This window comes from Thunnus maccoyii, chromosome 17 (assembly GCF_910596095.1).
Source record: "Thunnus maccoyii chromosome 17, fThuMac1.1, whole genome shotgun sequence".
NCBI lineage: Eukaryota > Metazoa > Chordata > Actinopteri > Scombriformes > Scombridae > Thunnus > Thunnus maccoyii.
The window spans coordinates 17522285-17542395 of NC_056549.1; the positions used below are offsets into that span (position 1 = coordinate 17522285).

A 20111-nucleotide genomic window follows, 5' to 3' on the forward strand; every position below is an offset into this window, starting at 1 on the left:
TTAAACATGGTCAAAGGTCAAAAACTTCCCTGAAAGTCAAATGCCCAGACTTCAGCCTGACCTGAGTGTTTCGTTTGCGATATTACCTCTACTTCCTCTTAATGACATTGGTTTGCTCACGCATGCCTACAAACGGCCGTCCATTTTGTTGCTAAGGTTGTTGCTCAGGTTGTTCCATGTGTTCTTCACGTTGTCCACTCGCATATTTCAGATCAGATCCAGGCTCAAACATGTACAGATGTATTTGAGAAGTTCCCATTTCGGGAAAAGAACTAGAAAGAGAAGTGAAATCCTACTACTATTGTTAGTTTACGTAGCCTCCAGAACCACTGAAAGTCTGCAGAGGGGAAGCTTCCAGGAGCTAACCAATCTGAACAGAGTGGGCTCAACAGGAGGGGAGCCTTATAGAAACAGGAGCTAAAATGGCTTGTTTTAGACAGAGGCTGAACTGAGGGGCTGCATAATGGGCCAATAAAAGATAAATGAGAAGTTTTTTTAACTATATATATATATATACATACACACACGCACATATGTTTGAATCACAGAGCAACAAATAACTGATTGTGCTGTCAAATATGATCATGATCCAGTATCTTAAATCAAGACGTGACTTTGCTGTTAATATTTTTCATCTTCCCTAAGCACCTATCAGCATTTAATCCCAACACTTCCATCAATTAGTAGTACTTTGGAAAATTTACATCCCATAGTGTTCACTTGCAGGGAGACATGCACCGAGATTCCCACACAGATTAACATTTATGATGGAATGTGCTGGAACCCATAAATGTTTCGTAAATGCTTTCAATATTGGAGGCGGTAAACCACACAAGACAAAAGTGAAGCGCCAATGGTGCTTTTATTAAAAGCATGTACAATACACGGTATGTGTGCATGTTTTGTGTGGGCGTGTTTGAGGAATGTAGTAACTGCCAGGTAATTAGGGTTCAGATTCAGGTATGTAGAGCCGTGGGGAGGCCACAGAGAGACAGACAGACAGACACTCTGTGGGTTTAGTATGGCTTAATCCCCTGCCAGGAAAAGCCACTACAAAAGCACTCAGGTAGGGACATATCGACACTGGTGTGGTCTCCATGATCAAAGCTTTCAGCGCAGCCCTGCCCTCATGCCTTGGAAATGGACCAATTAGGTTTAAGGGGGGTTGAGAGTTGGTTGTACTGCGTTCCATACACCTAGCTGGCAGCAGCTTCAGACAAGGTAATTATACACACTCGCTCTGTCTGTCTCTCTAACACTCATGCTCACTGCTATCATGCCTCACTCATCTCTCTACACCCCTACATTATATGCCTTAAACACAGTCCAAAATAATATGGACTGACATGAGCTAAACTGTAGCTACATGTAGGACAATTAAGCTCTGTTGTAGGTAGTAGCGCTTTAACTCCCCCAAAACTGCTCAGTGCCTTCAGAAATCCTCTGCTAAGTTGCAGGTAACGTCACACAGACTAGAAACAAACGTTAAGTCTGATGTATGGAGCCTGTCTGAGCCCAACGCTTTGCAGAGGAACATTGTCATTGTTCATTCTTAACAGCATCTTCCTAGGAACGAGGATTATTCAATGTAGTTGGGGCAGAGTCTGGAAGGAGGGCTTTAGAAAAATGTGCTTTGTCACATTTTTAGAAGAGCAGAGTTCTGCTCACGAAAGGGAGCTGACAACTGTCTTATTTTTTTTTTTTACATCTCTAATGCACACAAAGCAATATAAGTAGTGCTAAAACAATTGGAAAAAATAATTGCCAACAATTTTGACAACTGACCACTTGTTTAAGTCATTTATCAAGCAAAAATTCCAAATATTCGCTGGTTCCAACTTCTCAAATGTGAGGATTTGTTGCTTTTATCTGTTTTATATAATTGTAAATTGAATAATTTACACTCTTGGGCGACTGGTGCACTGTGAGATATTTCCTATAGACTAAAGGATTAATCAATGAATTGAAAAAAATAAGAGATTACTTGTGAAAATTATTATTATTTACAGCCCTAAAGATAAAACACAATTACATTAAACCTTCAATAAGTGGTTGATAAAATATGGCTTGACCTTCATGGATTATTCTTGCTAATTGCTAAGCTGACCCTTTCAGCACAATGAATAACAGTTTGCGGAAACAATATGGGAGTGCTGCTTAATCAAATAGCTTGAGCAATATTGAAACTATGAATCACACATATTACTCATACTGTAGCTTTATAGCATTATGCAATAATCCCAACCTAAATTTCTGCCATATCAACCAGCAAACATAGTCGGTGTGAGATTACATGACAAACATATGGTTTGATGTTTAAATATTCTGTTTGTCTCCATGGCAACTTTTCACAAAGCCTCTTTAAGCATGTGACCTCCTGGCTCATAGCAGTCAGAGTGTAATTAGCCTTGGACTGTAGGTCACACATGACCACCTAAGGCAATATCAGTCAAAGCCAAAACAAAATCAATCCCTGAGATTAGTAGCGGCGTGCGTGCAGCGCCCGTGCAATACCGTATGCAACAATGTATGGCTGTGTACTTCTAACAATTCTGGTGCTTTTTATGAGAAAATGTAATGATGCCCCCCAGAGTAATCACTCCGCGTGCAGTAATGAGTGTGCTAGACAGAGATGTAGAGAGAGAGAGAGAGAGAGAGAACATGTGCTGATGTGTTGATTTGCAAGTGTGTTTGCAATCTGGATCCTGACACAGACAGATGCTCAGGCCTGCTCTCTTGTCACTCTCCATCCTGTTGGGGCACTTGATATCTTCATTTACCTCCACCTCCACTGTTCAAAGAGGACTGCATGGTCATTATTGCGCACATGTACTGTAACTATAGTCGGGATTGCTGTTATCATTATAGGAAAGTTACGGCACACTACGGCAGCTATAAATGCGTACTGCATTTGTGAGCACCGAGGAAGAGCTGGTGAAGAAATGTGTTAAGACAAACATGTTTACAGCAGCGACTGAGCATGTAGTTTCTCGGTTTGCTGTTGCTGGAAAGGAATCTGTCTTCTGTGTACTGAACCATAAAATATAGGCTTGATTTCAATTTTTCTTTATTTATGACTTTTTCCCCCATGTCAGACATAACTTAGTATTGAAATTAAATGCAATACTCTGGTTCAAACTGGATAATCCCCTTTAATGGCTTTTCTGTGAGACCCACTGACAATGCAAGGCTAGCAGTCCTGCATGATAACAACACCTTATAGCTTTAACCACAAACAAAATACACAGAATTAACACAATTATGGTACAAGGGTGACTGTAATCATCAACTACATGCCTGTCCAATGACTAAAAATGAGAAAAAAAGGGGAAGGCATACTTTGGTATTGATAATACGGCCTGCAATCACTCCTGGAGCAGATTGTATGTGGTCATGTAGACAGGCTGTCTGGAAGCCACTGAAACCTTGGACTAGAATAGCTCTGATAATGTATCTGTCATGAATGTGTGTCATCAGGACCTGTTCTCCAGCAAACTGTGGAAAATGAAATAGCTGTGCTGACTGCTTGGCCTGCTTTATTTAAAGCAGTTACCATGACTGCATAACTTTAAGTGATACACCTACTGTATATTGGAACTCACATATGTTATTTAAATACAATATATCTCCAAAGGCTAGAGAGAGTGACATTTATACCGCCATGAGCATAAACTCAATTTTTCTTTCTTGAACTAAACGTCTAAATGTTGAGATTATCACGGCTTGACAACTCCGATTAATGAACGGAGAGAATGTACAGCGGAGTTATGTTGAATTGTAAATTTGAGCTCTGTGAAATGTCATCTTTCTAACCAAGTTCAGCTGTCCTGAGAATAAAGGCGGCTCAAAAGCCAGCTGATCATGTGAGAAACAGCACAGTAGGAATAAGCACCTCTCACCCCTTTCTGCTGAAATGAGAAGGCCAGCTGCAACTACAGCATAAATGCTGCTTTCCCACATTTGCACATACTCCCAAGAGATGTGTGGTCAAGTCTATCAGAGGGAGGGACAGACAGGAACTGCCTCATACACAGTTTAAAAAAAAAAAAAAAACATCCAGTGAATGGATATCTGTTTGTAGTGATAGCATGTAAATACTGGATGTGGCTGCTTTTGCAGGTGTTGTTTTTGGACTAACTGAAGCAAAGATGTGCAATCGGTCTTGTGAATGATTTCACACAGTATTTTGGATAGATGGGAAAGTGATCACACTCCATTGTCTCATACACTTGAGACAGCAGACTGCATAAAATGTAAGATACATTTGACACTGCGAACCACAAGGGTGTGTGGTCTATTTCATCATCATCATCTCATCTGAGATCCTTCCAGCAGGTCAAAAGCATTGGGGTCAACGGTTACGATGATAGCCATCAGTCATCACCACTCCCAGATACTCTCCGACGAGCTAAATACTGGTACTTGTAGTTTATGCTTGACAAAGATGGCTTTAAAACACCCTAAACACAGGTTGTTTACAAGAAGAGCCACCAAGTGAGTGTATGACCTTTTCCATCTGATGGGAATGTGATCTATTACGTTTTAGGGCTCCATACAACTCTGCTTGTCCACAAAGTAAACAGCAGCTCACTTTGCTAATTGACTTTCTCTGTCCTTTCAGGACAATAGAACCAGTCCCTGACTTCTTTATGACTTCCCTTTTATGAGTCCTTGGTTGATTATGCCTTTAAGGAACCCTTAATAAAGACTAAGCAAACAGAGCTTTCAGCAGAATACTTGGAAAACTCTGAGGCTGTTGTTTAAGGCTTTCTCTCCCTCCTTATGGCAAAATGCCAGCTCTACAAGCATGGGACAAAGATGAAGAGGTTATTCGCCAAACAACATAGGCTAAATGAAAAGCTCATGAAAAGCTTTCACAAGAGTACTCCACTGAGGTAATGAAAAAGCTCTTAGTTCAAAAAAGAGCCATGTAATAAGATGAAATAATGACTTTGGGTTCAAGTATTTTTCATTTTACAACAATATGACCTACATTAAATGCATGTGCAGTGCAAAACAGAATGGAATAAATACAAGCAAATACAGCAGCTCGACTGGAAATCTGTGTCACTGTGTTGTTTTGAATCTAATTCCATCTCTGCTTTTGCCTGTGCTTTAGCAGTTAGCCTGGGAATGTACAGATTTTGGCGGCACTGCAGTGGAAAAAGGTTTGATGATTCAAACACGTTATATCTTCTTTAACCGGGAAAGCACAGAATTTTAGAGGGTAAAATTGCTCATAACTATTGTTCACACCACGTCTTGGCAGTTGTCCATTGAAGCCTGAGGGCCCTGAACAACCACAGTGGGCCAACAAAGGGTCGTCAAACAAAAATCTAATTTCCTGGTTGTCGAGAGTGCTGGGATATTAAATAAGTAAGGTGAGTGTTTGGCATGTAAGGTGATGAACTTCCTCTTTTTTACTGAAGGGAGCTCATAACACGGTCAGTTAAAAGCCTGACCTTCCTTCTGCTTACATCCCAGACAGACATGACACCTTCTACTGCATTTCTTACATTCTTAAGTCCAGTTAAGCTGCAGGCCTCTCATGATTCCCGCCCACCACATTTGATCAGCTGTTCTACGGTGGTCAGAGAATGACCTTTAGCACCTAACTTTCCTCTGTCACCTGACAGCCCATTCCCTACCAAAACACCCACCAAGCCCTTGTCTGCCCAGCAAAAAAACAATGTGCCCATCTATTTACAACCCTTTCTCTCTCTGCATGACACCCACGTTTTTATCACCCACCCTCGGCACAATGCTGGACACTTGCCTCTGCAGTCCTTTTCAATGGACGGAAATTGGGAATGCAAAACAGACCAGTAGTGAAAGGACATGTGGCTCCATACAAACAATGGAGAATCTCCCAGTGTTTAGTTCCTACTTCCCCCCGACACACAGCACTAACAATGAGGCGCTATTATGACTGACTGTCTACCGTTTCCAACGCCAGTCTGTGGATGAGACTGGGATGAGAACACATCTTCACATACAGTAGTTTGGTGCTGAGTTGAAGAGTTGAAAAAGGAAGAGAGAAAATTCTCTGATAAGATAAAACTTGTATAATCTCTCATGGAGCATCAACGGGTGAGAGAAAGTTATAGGAAGCAGGATAGAATGTAAAAATAGAGGCATTGTCTTTGCACAATTAACCTCTTTGACAACTAAAATAAACCCCCTAAATTAAGAAAAACTGATCAGATATCCACTCATAAGGGATGCAATCAATGTTCTGCAGAAGTCTATCCATTTTCAATAAACCTGAGCAACCAGTGAAACTTAAAAAAACATACAAAAAAGCAACAATATTCTCATCTGGGAAAAATTAGGCACACTAAGTTGTATCTGATTGATGCTACCTTATGCTTGCCAAAAGAATGCTGTTGTGATGGTGAGCACACAGCCAAATCAAAGAACAGAATGATGCATGATTGGACTCTGAAGCTGCACAAATCTCAAACAACATCTTCAAATCTCATCAGATCAGCATTTATCAAAATTTGATGCTTTTGTTTCTCATTTTGGAAAGAAGAATGCCTGACTTTCTTTAACTCTCATTATGAATAAACTGTATATGCCGTTTCATTTATGAAGAAGTTGCAACCAGACGGATGAGGATAACATTGTAGCCAAAAACCGTAGATCATTTAACAACACGCCAACAGGCTGCACCATCTTTTCTGCTTATATTGTTCCCTGATGAGAGATCAAGAAATGTGCAAACCGTAGCACAAGTGTTTGTTTACATCATAAGAAATATCTCTCGCTCTCAGACAAGGGGTCTCTTGATAAGGATCATGGGTATTTATTACACCCAGCAGAGCCCTTTCAGTGAATTGTTTGATAATGGGTTGTCTCACAAGAAGTTATTCAGCAAACGCTAGAGAGGATTTCTGAATGTTGCTGCTTACATTGCCTACGTGTTTTGCATAATGACAAACAATGGAGACAAAGCCTGACACAAAGATGAACAGAGGGCTGGCGGACTGTAGTCCATGAAAAAAAATCCCAGCCCATTGAAAGCACAGAGGACAGTTTAAATGTGGATGGAGATCTTGGTTATGCTATACAATGAACATCCCTTGAGACTTGACATTGTGTGTCCTGTAATTGCCCCAAGTCTGCCAACTCTGGTCTCAGTCTCCCTTGGGGGTGACATCTCGTCTCAAGGGCAGTGAGAGAAGAGATAGATACAGACCAATCACAGCCCAGTTAGTCAAACTTCCATTAGCTGGTCACAGCTCCATCTCTTTACACTCCTCTCAGTCCTCCTGGGGAGAAAAGCACTGTACTGGAGCCAATTCAAAACTACAGGGTTAGACAGACACACACACACACACACATTCAAACACACACCAGAGTGAGAGACAGAGAAAGACCTTGACCTGCTCATTCCCCTTCCAAAGCCTCAATGCCAATGATTTGGCCCTAAATAAAAAACAGCCTTCAAAGGGAGAGATAGTTTAACCCTCTGGAACCAACACTTTGTTTCAGCCCTGGTTTGACAGATAATCCCTCACAAATCCAAAATCTCTGCGGGATTCACGGTTAGCCAAAGTGGCAGAAATATACAGACTGATAAAAAAAAGAGCTTTACAAAACATGCAAATATTGGAATCAAAACTGGTATCACTTGAAAAAGCAAATTTGAAAGCAAGCAATACGTAGCGGATGAATCCAGATACATATAGTCATGAATGTTTTGATCACTGAAAACACACCTGCATGTGAATATCCAAACACACAAAACAATCCAGCTGACATGCAGGGCTGTAACCAGGATTTTAGAAATCAGGATCCTGCATCTTTTCGACTTTTTGAATAATTTAGTATAAATCAATGCACTTTGAAAGCACATATAATTCCTCAGGACAGCTGTTTCCATCTTCATTCCTCAGGCTCCCTTCACTGAAAAACATCCCATCAAATGGCTCTAGATCAGCTGAATCAAGAGGACATGTTCCTGGCTACACTACCAAAAAACAAAAACAAAAAAACTTTCTTTCAGTAGGCCTTAGGGAATGCAGAACTTAATTCCCTTTTAACAAATATTTTGGGGCAAGTAGAAAGATGACAGGAAACGAGGGACTGAGAAAGATGCAAAAAAGGATCCCAGGCTAGAACTGAACCCAGGAAGTTGCGGTTCATGCTAGGCGTCTTAACCCCAAAGCAGTAATTAATTCCTAAGTCAATGATTCCTGAGGAAATAATGTCATTCAGATTCATGAATTCGCAGATGTTCCCGTGTTCAAAACAAGCTACCACACATCATGCTCATGCTGCTATTATACAGTAGATAAGGGCTGGTTTTGTCTGTTGTGCTGACCAGCTAACAGGCCTATAATCACACTAGACTGTCATTATTGAACGTTGCAAATGCTATGTCAGCTTTAGTTTGCACTTGTTAACAAAACCTGCATTATAGGCCCACAGCATAAAAAAATACAGATGCTGTGACCTCTGTCTCCTCACTGGCTTGCAGACTTGAAAACCCAAAAGCCTCTCTGTAAGTACACAGCAGTCATTCAGTTGGTAAGGCATATGATTCAGACACTTCTAATGAAAGGTCACTATCAGTTCTGTGAAAACAAGAGGCCCTCTCAGTCTGGGTCCTCACAGGACTGCAACAGCCTACACAGCTGGGCGCTCTTCATCTTCATTTATTGCCCCTGCAATCGATAGCCCATCGTCCATTCATCACAGCAAAGAGCCAGGGTTTATATGCTCGTGGGCTTGGTTGATCCACCCACACCGAATGCGGAGGCAAGTCGCTGGACAGGTGAGGTCAAAGTAGATTAATAATCTAAGTGTAAATCTTTTTCCCCCTACAGGAAATTACAGACAGGGTGAAAGCTCCTCATGATCTCCTCTCTGCTCTTTGCTTATTGATCCAGCAGCAACTTCATTCCCATCGTTCACTATGACGGCAACCACTTACACTTCTGTAAAGTGCAGCGGGGCTTGCTTGGGAATGTTTAGGCATTACACTGGCATTTTACCTTAAGCTGCTTACCTTATTTTGATGTTGAACACATCAGTGAAATGCGCCCTTTGCACAAGATGCGCTCTATCTGAGTGACAGTGTGCTTTCATCCAAATGATGGATGATGTTTAGCAGGTGACAGCTTCTTTTGTGCCATAAAACTACCTCTGGCATATTGGAAAAACAACCACCTTTGGCAAATCATTCAATCTATGTTCAGTCTGAAAACTGCATTTTCTCAAAATGGGAAATTTTTGCCAGACAAAGGTGCGATTTATGATGTTGTCAATAAGTTAAAACAATTGCTCAAGTGTCATTTTCTTGCATTACATTAAGAATGAAATAAGTGTAGAAATTACTGTAGATATCAGACTAAATAATAGTTTATAGAGTATTAACCAAGATGCATTGTGTCTGAGTGTTTTCATCCAGTATTTGTCATGCGTGACATTTGGCAGGTGATGCCCCCCCTTTTGTCCCATATAACTGTCATGACCTGCAGGGATCAGCGTCTCTCCTACCTTATTAGAGTAGGGCGGCCGGGCGAGGTTGATGCCGTCTCTGATGAGTTTATCCCTGATCATGATCTTCAGCTTCAGCTTGGGGTAAATCACCAGCTCCCTCCTGTTGCCCAGCGTCAGGTTCCTCTGCGCGCCCATGTACCCACCGGTGCGCCCAACCCGGTCACTGTTGGGCTCGGTCCAGGACTTGGATCCCCGCAGTTTGGACTCATACTGGTCCACCATGTGACTGGTATAAATCTCAGCTGCGGGTGGCATCGGCTCCAGGGTGAAGTACAGTCCACTGGCCGTCTCTTTGGCTTCTTCTTTAAGCCTTCTTACCGCGTCGTGAATCCTCTGCCTGTGGTGAGGGATATAGACGCCGATGGCATCCAGGTCGGGGTCTCCTATTTGTTTGCACACCTCCAGATCGTCGTAACCATTATCCACAAAAGGTTCGACATACTGGGCAAGCTGGAGGGTCTTCAGCCACTCGTAGACAATGACAGGTCCGTTGCTTGTCATTTTGGCTGTTGCCAGATCGACTACAACTCGGAGGGAAGAAGACACTAAAGTGATGGTTAGTTTCTCATTCGGCGTTTCAAACGCATCATAAGATTGTTAATAACGATAGTGTTCCCGAATCTCCGAGTATTAGGAAAGTAGATAACTGGATTAAACATATGTTGGATTATCCATGCCAGAGGTTTGGTTACAATACCCAACCTTATGAGTCCGCGGTGTTTTAAGACATTAAAGCAGAGCTGTAAGTGAATTAAAGGCTCAGTCTGAAACAGTCTGAATGACTATAACACCTGTCAATATTTACAAATGATCACTTCAGTTTCACTTAAGACAGCTTCCAATGACTTACCATGCGCAATCAGTTCCGATAAAGGCTTCCTAAAACAAATAAACAAAGCAATTGCCTCTAACTATTGTCATTCAAATAGCTGCTCGACCAGATTTCGTCCCTTACGCACGGCAGCTGCTGCGTCTTAAAAACCCCCTTTTAACAGCTCGCGCTCCTTCCTTAAAGTCCTCTGTGTCGCCAAACTGCAGCGCGTGGAAGAAATAAATCCAGTAATGCCAAACGTGCTTCAAATTGACAGAAAGTCGGCTTCCAACGATTGACGGCAACCGCACGGTTCCGCGTCCAGCCACTCGGTCTACGCGTAGTCCAATTCTTCCAGCCGGCACATCACTACGCTGGAACTGCAGCCATGAGCCAACATGCTCACTGCTGCTCCTCTACCGTCCACGCCCCCCAAAATCTCACTGTACCCATTTAAAAATAGTGATGCGAGTCCTTTTTTTTCCTCTCCCTCTCCTAACTTGTCACGCAGCCTCAGGGCGTACAGTGCGTCGCAGGTTCCCACAGACTTGTCCAAAGTTGGTCCGAAACGACAGCGCATCTTAAACCTGCCGCACAGTGCAAATGAATACCCTAGCTGCTGGTTTGTGTCACATTATCATTCCCCTACGCCGTGATTTCGTCTACGCACCTCTCTCTCTCTCTCTCTCTCCTTCTCTTTCTCTCACACACACTCTCACTCACTCACTCATTCAGCATTTCCACGGTTTGGCTTCGCAGCACGCATGAGCTCCCTCTATGTGGTAACTGGGGAACTGAAGATTTCGCAGCACTGGAGCTGATGTAATAGGAGAGAGGCTGAGGTACAACTCATCCATTCATCCATCCTATCCGTTTTGTATGATCTTGACTTCACAATCTTGCAAAGCGAGCAGAGTCCAACCTTCTGGATCAAATTGCAGAACCACTGGCTGTCATCATCATCAGTATGAGACAAGTTAAACTGTCCAGGAAAACAGAGAGAGATCAAAAAAAAAAAGGAAAGAGACAGAGAACTGAGGGAATAACACTGTTTGAATAAGACCTGTCCACTCTGTCCAAACGAATGCCAAGCTGGCCCGTGCTGATGCATGCTTTATCAAATGTGAGCTGACAGCTTGTTAGGGGTCAGTTTGATACCATCACTATCTCAGCTCCGGGCTGGAAGTGATTTGCCTCGGCCCATTATGACATGCAGCGGGGCAAGAGAACAAACACGGCAGTCGGGGAGGAGTGGGGAAGCATATCAAACAGCCTCCTTTTTGGAGAAACACGCCAAAAAAAATGCATGTCAGAATGTCAGAGGAAGAAGTTCACACCGGTGTAGATCCTTCATCATGTTTCCTGTCCAATCAGAGTTGACTCACATGATGTTTCTTGTGATTTACCTGTCTGCTGCTGTCATAGTGATTACTCAGAAATGCTTATCTTTTGTAAAAACTTGTATAACGTGATTTGATTGACAGGAGCTGTAGGGTTAAACCTGTGAAGAGTGCGATATAGCACAGTAGAACTTACATTAATGTTACCATTGAAATCTCCAGCAAGAAAATCAGCTCTAATGTCTCAGATTATGGTGACTATCTGCACACTCAACACTGATTATTAACACAAGCTTTAAAAACTCTGGAATTACCCTTTAATATTCATTCTGAACAACAAGCTATTATGAGTTTTTCCAGCATATAAGATTAAAACTCACACAGTTCTGCCTTCCCCATTGTTCAGGGCAAAGACATGTCATTAGATCAGTTACAGGAGCAAGGGATTATGGGAGTAGAGTGACAGATGGAACAGGGAGACTGGTGCGCTCTATGGTGGATGGACTCAGAGCGCACACTGGCAGTGCCAGGATTGCTGTGTTTCCACTCTGCTGCCCCAAGTCACGGTGATCGACCAGCGGGAGCCGAGAGAGAGACAAGGGTGCATGGCAGCCTCGCACAAGTGTCTCACGATAGCTGTATGGAAATACACAGGACTGTTTGTTTGTGATGCAGTCATCTGAGTCACACGCCTTTCCTGAATTATATTCATTCTAGTTAGTGCGAGCACTGCAGGTGTGCCTGCGCTTTTTAAGCAAATTGAAAGTGTTCATTAAAGCTTATTTTATACATGTATGCTTGTTTGTCAGATTCAGTTCATCATAAATGCATTAGGGCTGCAGCAGATGATTATCATTGAGCACATGGCTGAGATGGTTAATGTCTACTTGCAACCCTCCTTCACTGGTTGCAGATTTTTACCAGTTGTCACCATTTCAATCAAATAGTGATTTTCCTTGCTTTGTTTGAGTAATTTTGAAAGGAAGAAGAAAAAAAGCGGAAGGATTAGGGGAAAATATGAAGAATATGTCTTTTTTTTTCACTTTTTTGTCTAACAGCCCAAAACCATATCCAATATACAATTATATGAAACAGAAAATCATCATATTTGAGAGGTTGGAACCAACAAATGTTTGGCATCTTATCTTAATAAATGATTCATTAATTATCAAAACAACATTTTCTGTAGATCAACAAATAAATTAATCATTTCAGCACGTTTCTTTTATACATATGATGGATTTTTAATTCAGTAGCACACACGTAGAACTTAACTTGTGCATTGTGTTGATATAGTACAGCATTGTGTATGAGTTAGCAGTGTATTGTTGCTTTGTGGTGTCATAAAAAGGCAGTCTATGCCCATTTCAGACAGCAAACCCATTGCTCTTCCCACTCAATGTAGCAGCGTTGCCCTGGAGCCAAAGAACTGCTGCCACATCAATAACACCTCAATAACCATCCCTTAATAAAATCTGAAATAGGGAGCCTGGAGCATTAGTGCTGGTAAATATGAATATGAGGCAGTGAGAGTGCACATTAGTACTGGCGCTGGTAAATATGTATAGGCTGTTTTGGCTGTGTTGATTGAAAGAGTGTGACTGTGTCAGGTTGAGGGAAGAAAAGCTCCAGTAGACACAGCTGGGAGGGAGAGAAGATAGACACAGCCAGACAGACAATACCAGCTCCACTGACAACCGAGCTTTCACTATGCTAATAGTTGACGCTGTCTCTGTCTGAAAAGGAAGACTTGGGAATTAGAAAGTGGGGATTTTTGCTGGGTGAAATTTTAGGGTCTCTTTGGCTTCTGACGTCTAGGTTGCACCTTTCAAGACCTCAATTTTAGAATTCTTTGAAGCAGAGAATGGCTTCTGTCCACCTAGATGCAGAGGCACCATGAAGGTCATGGATGTTGGTTTTTAGGTCGAGGCTTTTGCGGGAGGCTATCTGTCAGCCCCTGATAGATATGTAGACTCTTCTCTCTGCAACACAGCCAAGGTGGATATAGAAAACACAAATAACAGTTCATGCTTTGAATTGAATGTGGTATTGCGGTAGGTTGGGTTAAGCATCAGCTATTTCTGACCACAATTCCTGCAGAGGCTGTTTCACTTCATTTTATCCCCCCAGGATTTACTAAAAAACGCACAATTACAATATAAAAATAGCAATTAGTGTGCATAAAACTGCTGATAGCAACAGTAAAATCTGAAATGCAAAGTGGGCAGTGGTTTTGTTTTGTCAAACCTTCTTTTCTCTCTCTTTCCGTTATAGATCTGGGGGTTGGCTGGAGGTGATTCTTCACAGCAGCCAAGACTTGAGGAAACAATCCTGGAGTGAGCAGAGGATTGCTCATGATTACTGGATATCGCATTTGGCTTCATCAGGGATAGTTTTTCATGGCTAGCATGACTTTCTTGTGATAGGGAAAAAAAAAAAACAACTGCACAAAAGAATCCTTAGTATTGGACATTCAGACATAAGGATAAATTGGGCAGAAGAAGAAAATACAAAACTTGGAAGAGGGCAATTATTATGATGAGGAGTTGTGTGGTGAACCTGAATAAAATCAGTGCTAAATCCACATTGTTTATTTTGTTGAGATGCAATTAAGGGCAAAAAACTGAACTACTTATTTTTGCAGGCTTAGAAATGAAGGCGCTCTCCCTGGAGGTCGGTGTTCCGAGGCATCTAGTGGATTGTATTTCAGCCTCCTGGCATCTTCGGTGGAGAGAAGGAAAGAGCTTTATCTGTCTTTATGCGCTTTTAATTACAAACGGCCGGCTGGGCTGCAATCTCCAGAGACCAGAGGTGAAGGAAGCACTTCAGGACCAGCTGCCACTCTGCTGGCAGCTCAATATCAACCTAAACATCCCCAAACCCACAGGGAGGGGGGAGGGTGGCAGCTGGAGGTTAATGCAAGGGTTGCATATCTAAGCATATCAGCTACAGACACCTGCCAATCACTAGATGGACTGTGTGTCAGTAAGGCAACAGGTCAGTTGTCTATGTTAGCATTCCCACTGGAGCAATAAAAGTGATGCCATCAATCAAACCAGTCCTTTGAGTCGCAGTTGGAGCGAGCTTCACAACTTCTCCAGGGGTCTGGTTCAATGAGAGTCACGGGTGGTGATGGACAGATCTCCAATCAGACAGTAATGGTTATTACCTTCAGTGTAACACACAGGCTGATGGAGCGCACACCTATTTCCCAATCACACCCCTCCTTTTGCAACTTGGACTGCAATGCATTTACAGCTCCAGAACAAGACTGGAAGGAGACCTGCAGCGATGAATATATGAAGCCGAAATAAATATGCAGAACACTGATACGGATCTTTGTCTTTTCTTATTGACTCTACACAAAACAGAATGTCTTTGGCATCCAGTTTTATCCCCTCACAACCTGTTTATAAACTGGCAGCATAAATTAATAGCTGAAAACCTTTCCCAGGGAACAAAACGGGAGGAACATAAAAGCGATAAAGTTTGTGCAGTGAAAGTGGAGAGACCCAGTACAATAAAGACAGTGCTAATTAAAATCACTTGTGGTACAAACCAGCAGTTAAAATTAACTGTGTTTATTGTGCCCAGAATTAAAAACTCTCATGGTAGGCTAATGAGCTGAAAACATTTAGGCAAACACAGAGAGCAACTGCTTTCATAACAGGTAATAAATGTATTTTCTTTAAAGTGGGTCAGACTGTCTTTAAACATCATGTACGTGCTCTGAGCTTCTTTGTGTTGAAATGTGTTTAAAAACAGATCTCGCAGCAGAAACAGAAAAATGCCCAAATCCCACTATTCCCACAAACCCAGTAACCCAAGAAACCAAGCTGCTGCTTTGTAGTCTGAAGCTGTTATCATGGAAACCCAGGCTTCACCAAAGAGAAAATTATCAGGCAATATGACTCCTTTTATTGCCTTTGGCTGTAGTTTAATAAGACCTGGCTAACCTGCGACCTGAGTTTGCAGCAGCGGGGGTAGTTGTTGGAGAGATCTGGTGGCTCAAAGGGCATCAACATGCCCACAGGAGCCACCACTTAATTCTTAGTCAACTGCACAGATATGCCATCACGGTGAACCGGGGCCCATGCAATTAGTATGGATGGCCATGCACCAACCAAGCACAGCAGCATAAGTGGATTATGTATATATGCAAATTTTTTGACACATGGCCACTGGCAATACAAGATGTGTAACTGAGAAGTGATGTAATGCATGAATGTGTGGCATATTTTTCTTTAGCAATTGGGTACTTGAGTTGAAACCTCGGTAAGTATTTGCGTGCAGACATACGTTCAATCAAATGCACTTAAAAAATACAAATACACAAAACTGTTATCCTTGATATCATCCTCACCTTGATAATAAACACCTTCTCTCCCCCTTCCATCTCTTGCACACATACAAATATACACAACAACCTCCAGAAATCCTTTACACACTTGTTGATCTAAGGCAGGAGATAAAAAGAGCTGTAAATTAGTTAGTGCGTCTGTCAGTCTGCCGACTGATGAAATATGAATCTCTCCTCTTCTCTTCTCTCCTCTCCTCTCATCTGGCTTTAATTACAGATATAAGGATAATCTAGAGGGGTCAGGGTCTGGCTACAGACAGGCTTGAGGATCTCTCACAGGAGATATTGACTAAAGGCCATCCCAGCCAGCCACATCACCTCCGTGATCTATGACTAACCTCAGAGCACAATGGCACCCAGAGGTATAAGGTTTAACTGCCAAACCAGGCAGCTAGCTGAAAGATGCCTTTTGAAATAAACATTCAGGAGATCTCTTAAAGATTGCTTCATTGCACAGGATGGATGAATTGCATCAGACTTGTAATCAAATCCTGAGAGACGATAAAAGACAAGGCAACAGAGAAAGATGGGCAAACGTATACAAGCTGGAAAAAGACATTTGAACTGATTTCAGCTTGACAGTCCCTTGTGTGTGTTTGTGTGTGTGTGTGTGAGAGCACAGGGCACTATGTGCTTAAGGGAAGGTTTCCAGCTGATGATAAATGAAGCGTCATGTGACTTCAGAGAATGTTTTATAACAATCCCTTCAGCGAGGCAGTGGTGCAGAAAGCCCAATTAATAAAGATTAGCCCTTTTTTCACAGACCTCGTTTTCCTTCTTAATTAAAACAAGGTGATTGAAAATGAATGAATCATGCAGATATGTGAAGCTATGTGGGATTTTTTTTTTCTGAAAATGACATACCCATGAAATAAATGACAGAAATTTCCAGAAAATGATTGATAGTACAAAATATAACGTGTATATATAGACAGACTCTATATTAGAGATATTGAACTTCCAGTAAAGACGTTTTTTTTTTAACCCAAAGATGTTTTATTTTAAGCGCCAAAAAAAGACTACCTAGCAACTTGCAACTGAACACTGGGAATGTGATAGACAAATATAAAGTTAATACAATATTTCCGCATTTACAGATAAGATAAAACACTAAGCATAAAGTAGAGGATTTGTTACCAAGCTGAGGGTCCTTCCTTTCCCTGTGTCTGTTCCTCAGGACAACTGAAGACAAAAGAGCAATTAGACACAGCAGCCACAGAGTCTCACTGCAATAAATCTAGTCTCAAATGGATGGGAAGATGATGGCTGCGAGCCCAGGTTAGTTAACATGTTATATTAATGAACAGGGCTCTGAGCGTTTGGCCTATCCTGCAGGTCCACTGGGTCTGTGTAATGGTATGATGTATTTGTGGAAAAACACACCATACAGGACATGTGGGAAAATTGGGGAAACGATGATTGTTGGATGAAAGTAATTGTGAAAATGTGTATAATTAACATAATTTCATGAAATCACAGCCATCTTAGAGTATTCCAGCCTTATTTCACTTCACAAAACAGGTCCATGATATATAAAGCAAAGTGAAGTGCAGGGTAAAGTAAATGGGGTATCGAACGCAAGGTTCAATGGCTGTATTAATCTCCGCGGTGCGATGGAGAAAACAGATGGAAAGAATGTAGGTCAATTTTTTCGTTAGGAGTCATTACAGGTGACAGCGATGGGTGTGGATAAGGATTCCATCATAACTCCAACAATTTCTCAACAAGGGAATGACAAATCAATCGGATTCGACGTCCGACTATGAGGTCGGCCTCAGGAGGATCACCTCATCGGTTATGGCGCACTGCTAACATTTTACTTCATAAAAAAAAACAAATGCTCAGGAAAGAAATATGAGGTCATTTCAGTAGAAAACAATTAACTTCATGAGATTTCCTGAGAATGAAGAGTCCCTCCTCCAATGCCACTGTCTCAAATCAAATCAATCAAGTTACAAAGTTCTTATTATACACATAAATATAAAGGTTATGTTGAATTTATTTTCCAATATGTGACCACTGCCAGGAGACTACACTACACTAGAGGTGGAAACAATAACATCAACATCTGTATAGTATATTGTCATCCAATCCCACAGCTCAGCAATAACCTTTCTGTGTTGGAGTTTGTTGTAAAAGTGGTGATTTTATTGCAGGTTTCTGAGGCCATAGTTTGCATTGTTGTTGCACTAAAATGCTTTACATTACGAGGTGTATCTGTTATTTTATCCTCCCTGTGTGACATAATACAGGATACAGTTTGCGCATACTGACCCCTTCCATATCTGTGGACTCTCAGACACACTGTCATTGAGCCATATCCTATGTCCAGCCAAAGCAATTATATCCACTAATGCCTGATACAAGACAGACTCCTTTTATGCGGATGATTTCTCACGATTATGACATAAAGTCCCTCACTGCTATCTCCCCACTGACTTTTTAAGAACTGCAAACGAGAGACTTCACTGCTGAGATCCATTCTACTGTACATTAGGTGACCAGAAAAATTCCCTTTTCTCAAATAATTCAACGCAGGACTTCATTGAAATTGTAGATGAGCTCTTTTGGAATACATTACCGAGGATGAAGTTCTGGCAGTGTTGAAGGAAGTTTGCTTTAAGCTCCAGAGGAAGGAGAAAATATTGAATTTACCAGAAACTCCATCCAAGAAAAAGACCACTGGATTTCAGATAAAACTAAATATATATAAAACTCACAGCGTGGGGGCAATGTGAGATCTTATGATTATGCATAAAGGGTTTTGATTAGATGTAAGGAAACTCTGTTAAATAGTGAATATTCTGGTGAGCATATGTATCAGATTTGCAGCAGGGGGGAAAGAGGTGCTCTGTTTTTCAGTATTATTTTTTGCACAAACCCGTCTAAAACACATTTTGTCTGTTAAAAATGCCATAACAACATCCGCCATGATCTCCCTCTCATTTCCGCAATAGCCACCCTGTTACCAAACCCCCCTCTACTCTCAAAAGATAAAGTATGAGTCTGATGACTTAACTGTTTTATATTCAATTTTCTGCTCAAGTAAGCTCCTTCAAACATGCTATACAATTAAGCAAAGAAATGGCTCTACTGTACTGTGCTGCACAGAACCCCTGGGACCTGGAAGTCTCACCTTACTGCCTGCACATGGGAAAGGCACATGCACTCCCATCCATGCATTTACACACACATAGACACATTCTTAACTTCAAGCTGCAGATTTTTAGACCTTTTTATACCCTCTCTTCATTCACTCTCTAGCTTGCACAAACACTACTGCTCTCTCTCGCTCTCGCTCTCTCTCTGGTTTTAAGCAGATGGAGGGGCCGGCTTTAAATACTGCATGTTTACAAACACCAGCCAACAAATCCTACATAGTATACCTTTAAGACTCAGCGGGGAGCAACATGAAAACTCCCAGGGGCGTCAGAGCAAAACTGAACACACGCTGACAGATCACTGGCATATCACTGAGACATGAAATACAGTATTTTAAGAGACAAGCCAATGAAAACATGTGAACTGATTAGTATAGAATCAGGCCAGATGAAGCTAGTAGATGAAAGGAAAAGGCAGCAGAAACAGTGGACATGGGATTATGGCTGAGGGTTGACTGAGGAGTTGACCGGATAAGCAGACTTCTCTTGTATGAATGTAATCTGTGTCTCTTTGTATCAGCTGACAATCAGCTGTAGTGCGTGTATAACTTGTTTTTCCCTCCTGATTTAATGTTAGTGTTGGTGCTAGTGGGGTGAAGTTTGGTGACAATTGTAGGGCCTACTGCTACACTGAGGCCATGTAAGACCACATTAACTTAAATTGAAAAAAGAAAAACAATTCCTAGTGATGCCCCTGAATAACAGAATGCTTCCTCATATGCTATATTAGCCAGTGACACTGATTTAGATGTTTAAGTTGGGTATACTGCCCAACAATGCAGCCTCCTTAACAACTGAATTTATTCTTCGAAAGATTTGTGAACAAGGCTAGGAGTCTACAGCCATGCTAGTGGTTTTGTTTGGCTATGAGTTTTATGCTAACATCCGCATGCTAACATGCTCACATTGACAATTCTAGCATGTTGTTG

General features: G+C 41.7%; 1 protein-coding gene and 1 long non-coding RNA gene across 4 annotated transcripts in view; one reads left to right on the top strand and one right to left on the bottom strand.

Annotated features, from left to right (window-relative positions):
• sash1a (SAM and SH3 domain containing 1a) overlaps window positions 1-20111 on the bottom strand; it is a 244413-nt gene that overhangs the window by 157005 nt on the left and 67297 nt on the right. Inside the window, exon 1 of one of the 3 annotated variants that reach the window (XM_042391035.1) lies at window positions 9508-11058. The exons of 1 other annotated variant lie outside the window; for it this stretch is intronic. In XM_042391035.1, the coding sequence (XP_042246969.1) occupies window positions 9508-10011 (504 nt within the window). In that variant the 5' untranslated portion in view covers window positions 10012-11058. Of the gene's footprint in view, window positions 1-9507; window positions 11059-20111 lie in introns of those variants that run through there. One more of the 3 variants, XM_042391034.1, reaches the window with a different exon arrangement.
• LOC121882650 lies at window positions 9979-15439 on the top strand. The gene is made up of 3 exons (XR_006092137.1): window positions 9979-10066; window positions 13936-13997; window positions 14306-15439. It is a non-coding gene; the product is annotated as an uncharacterized LOC121882650 (long non-coding RNA).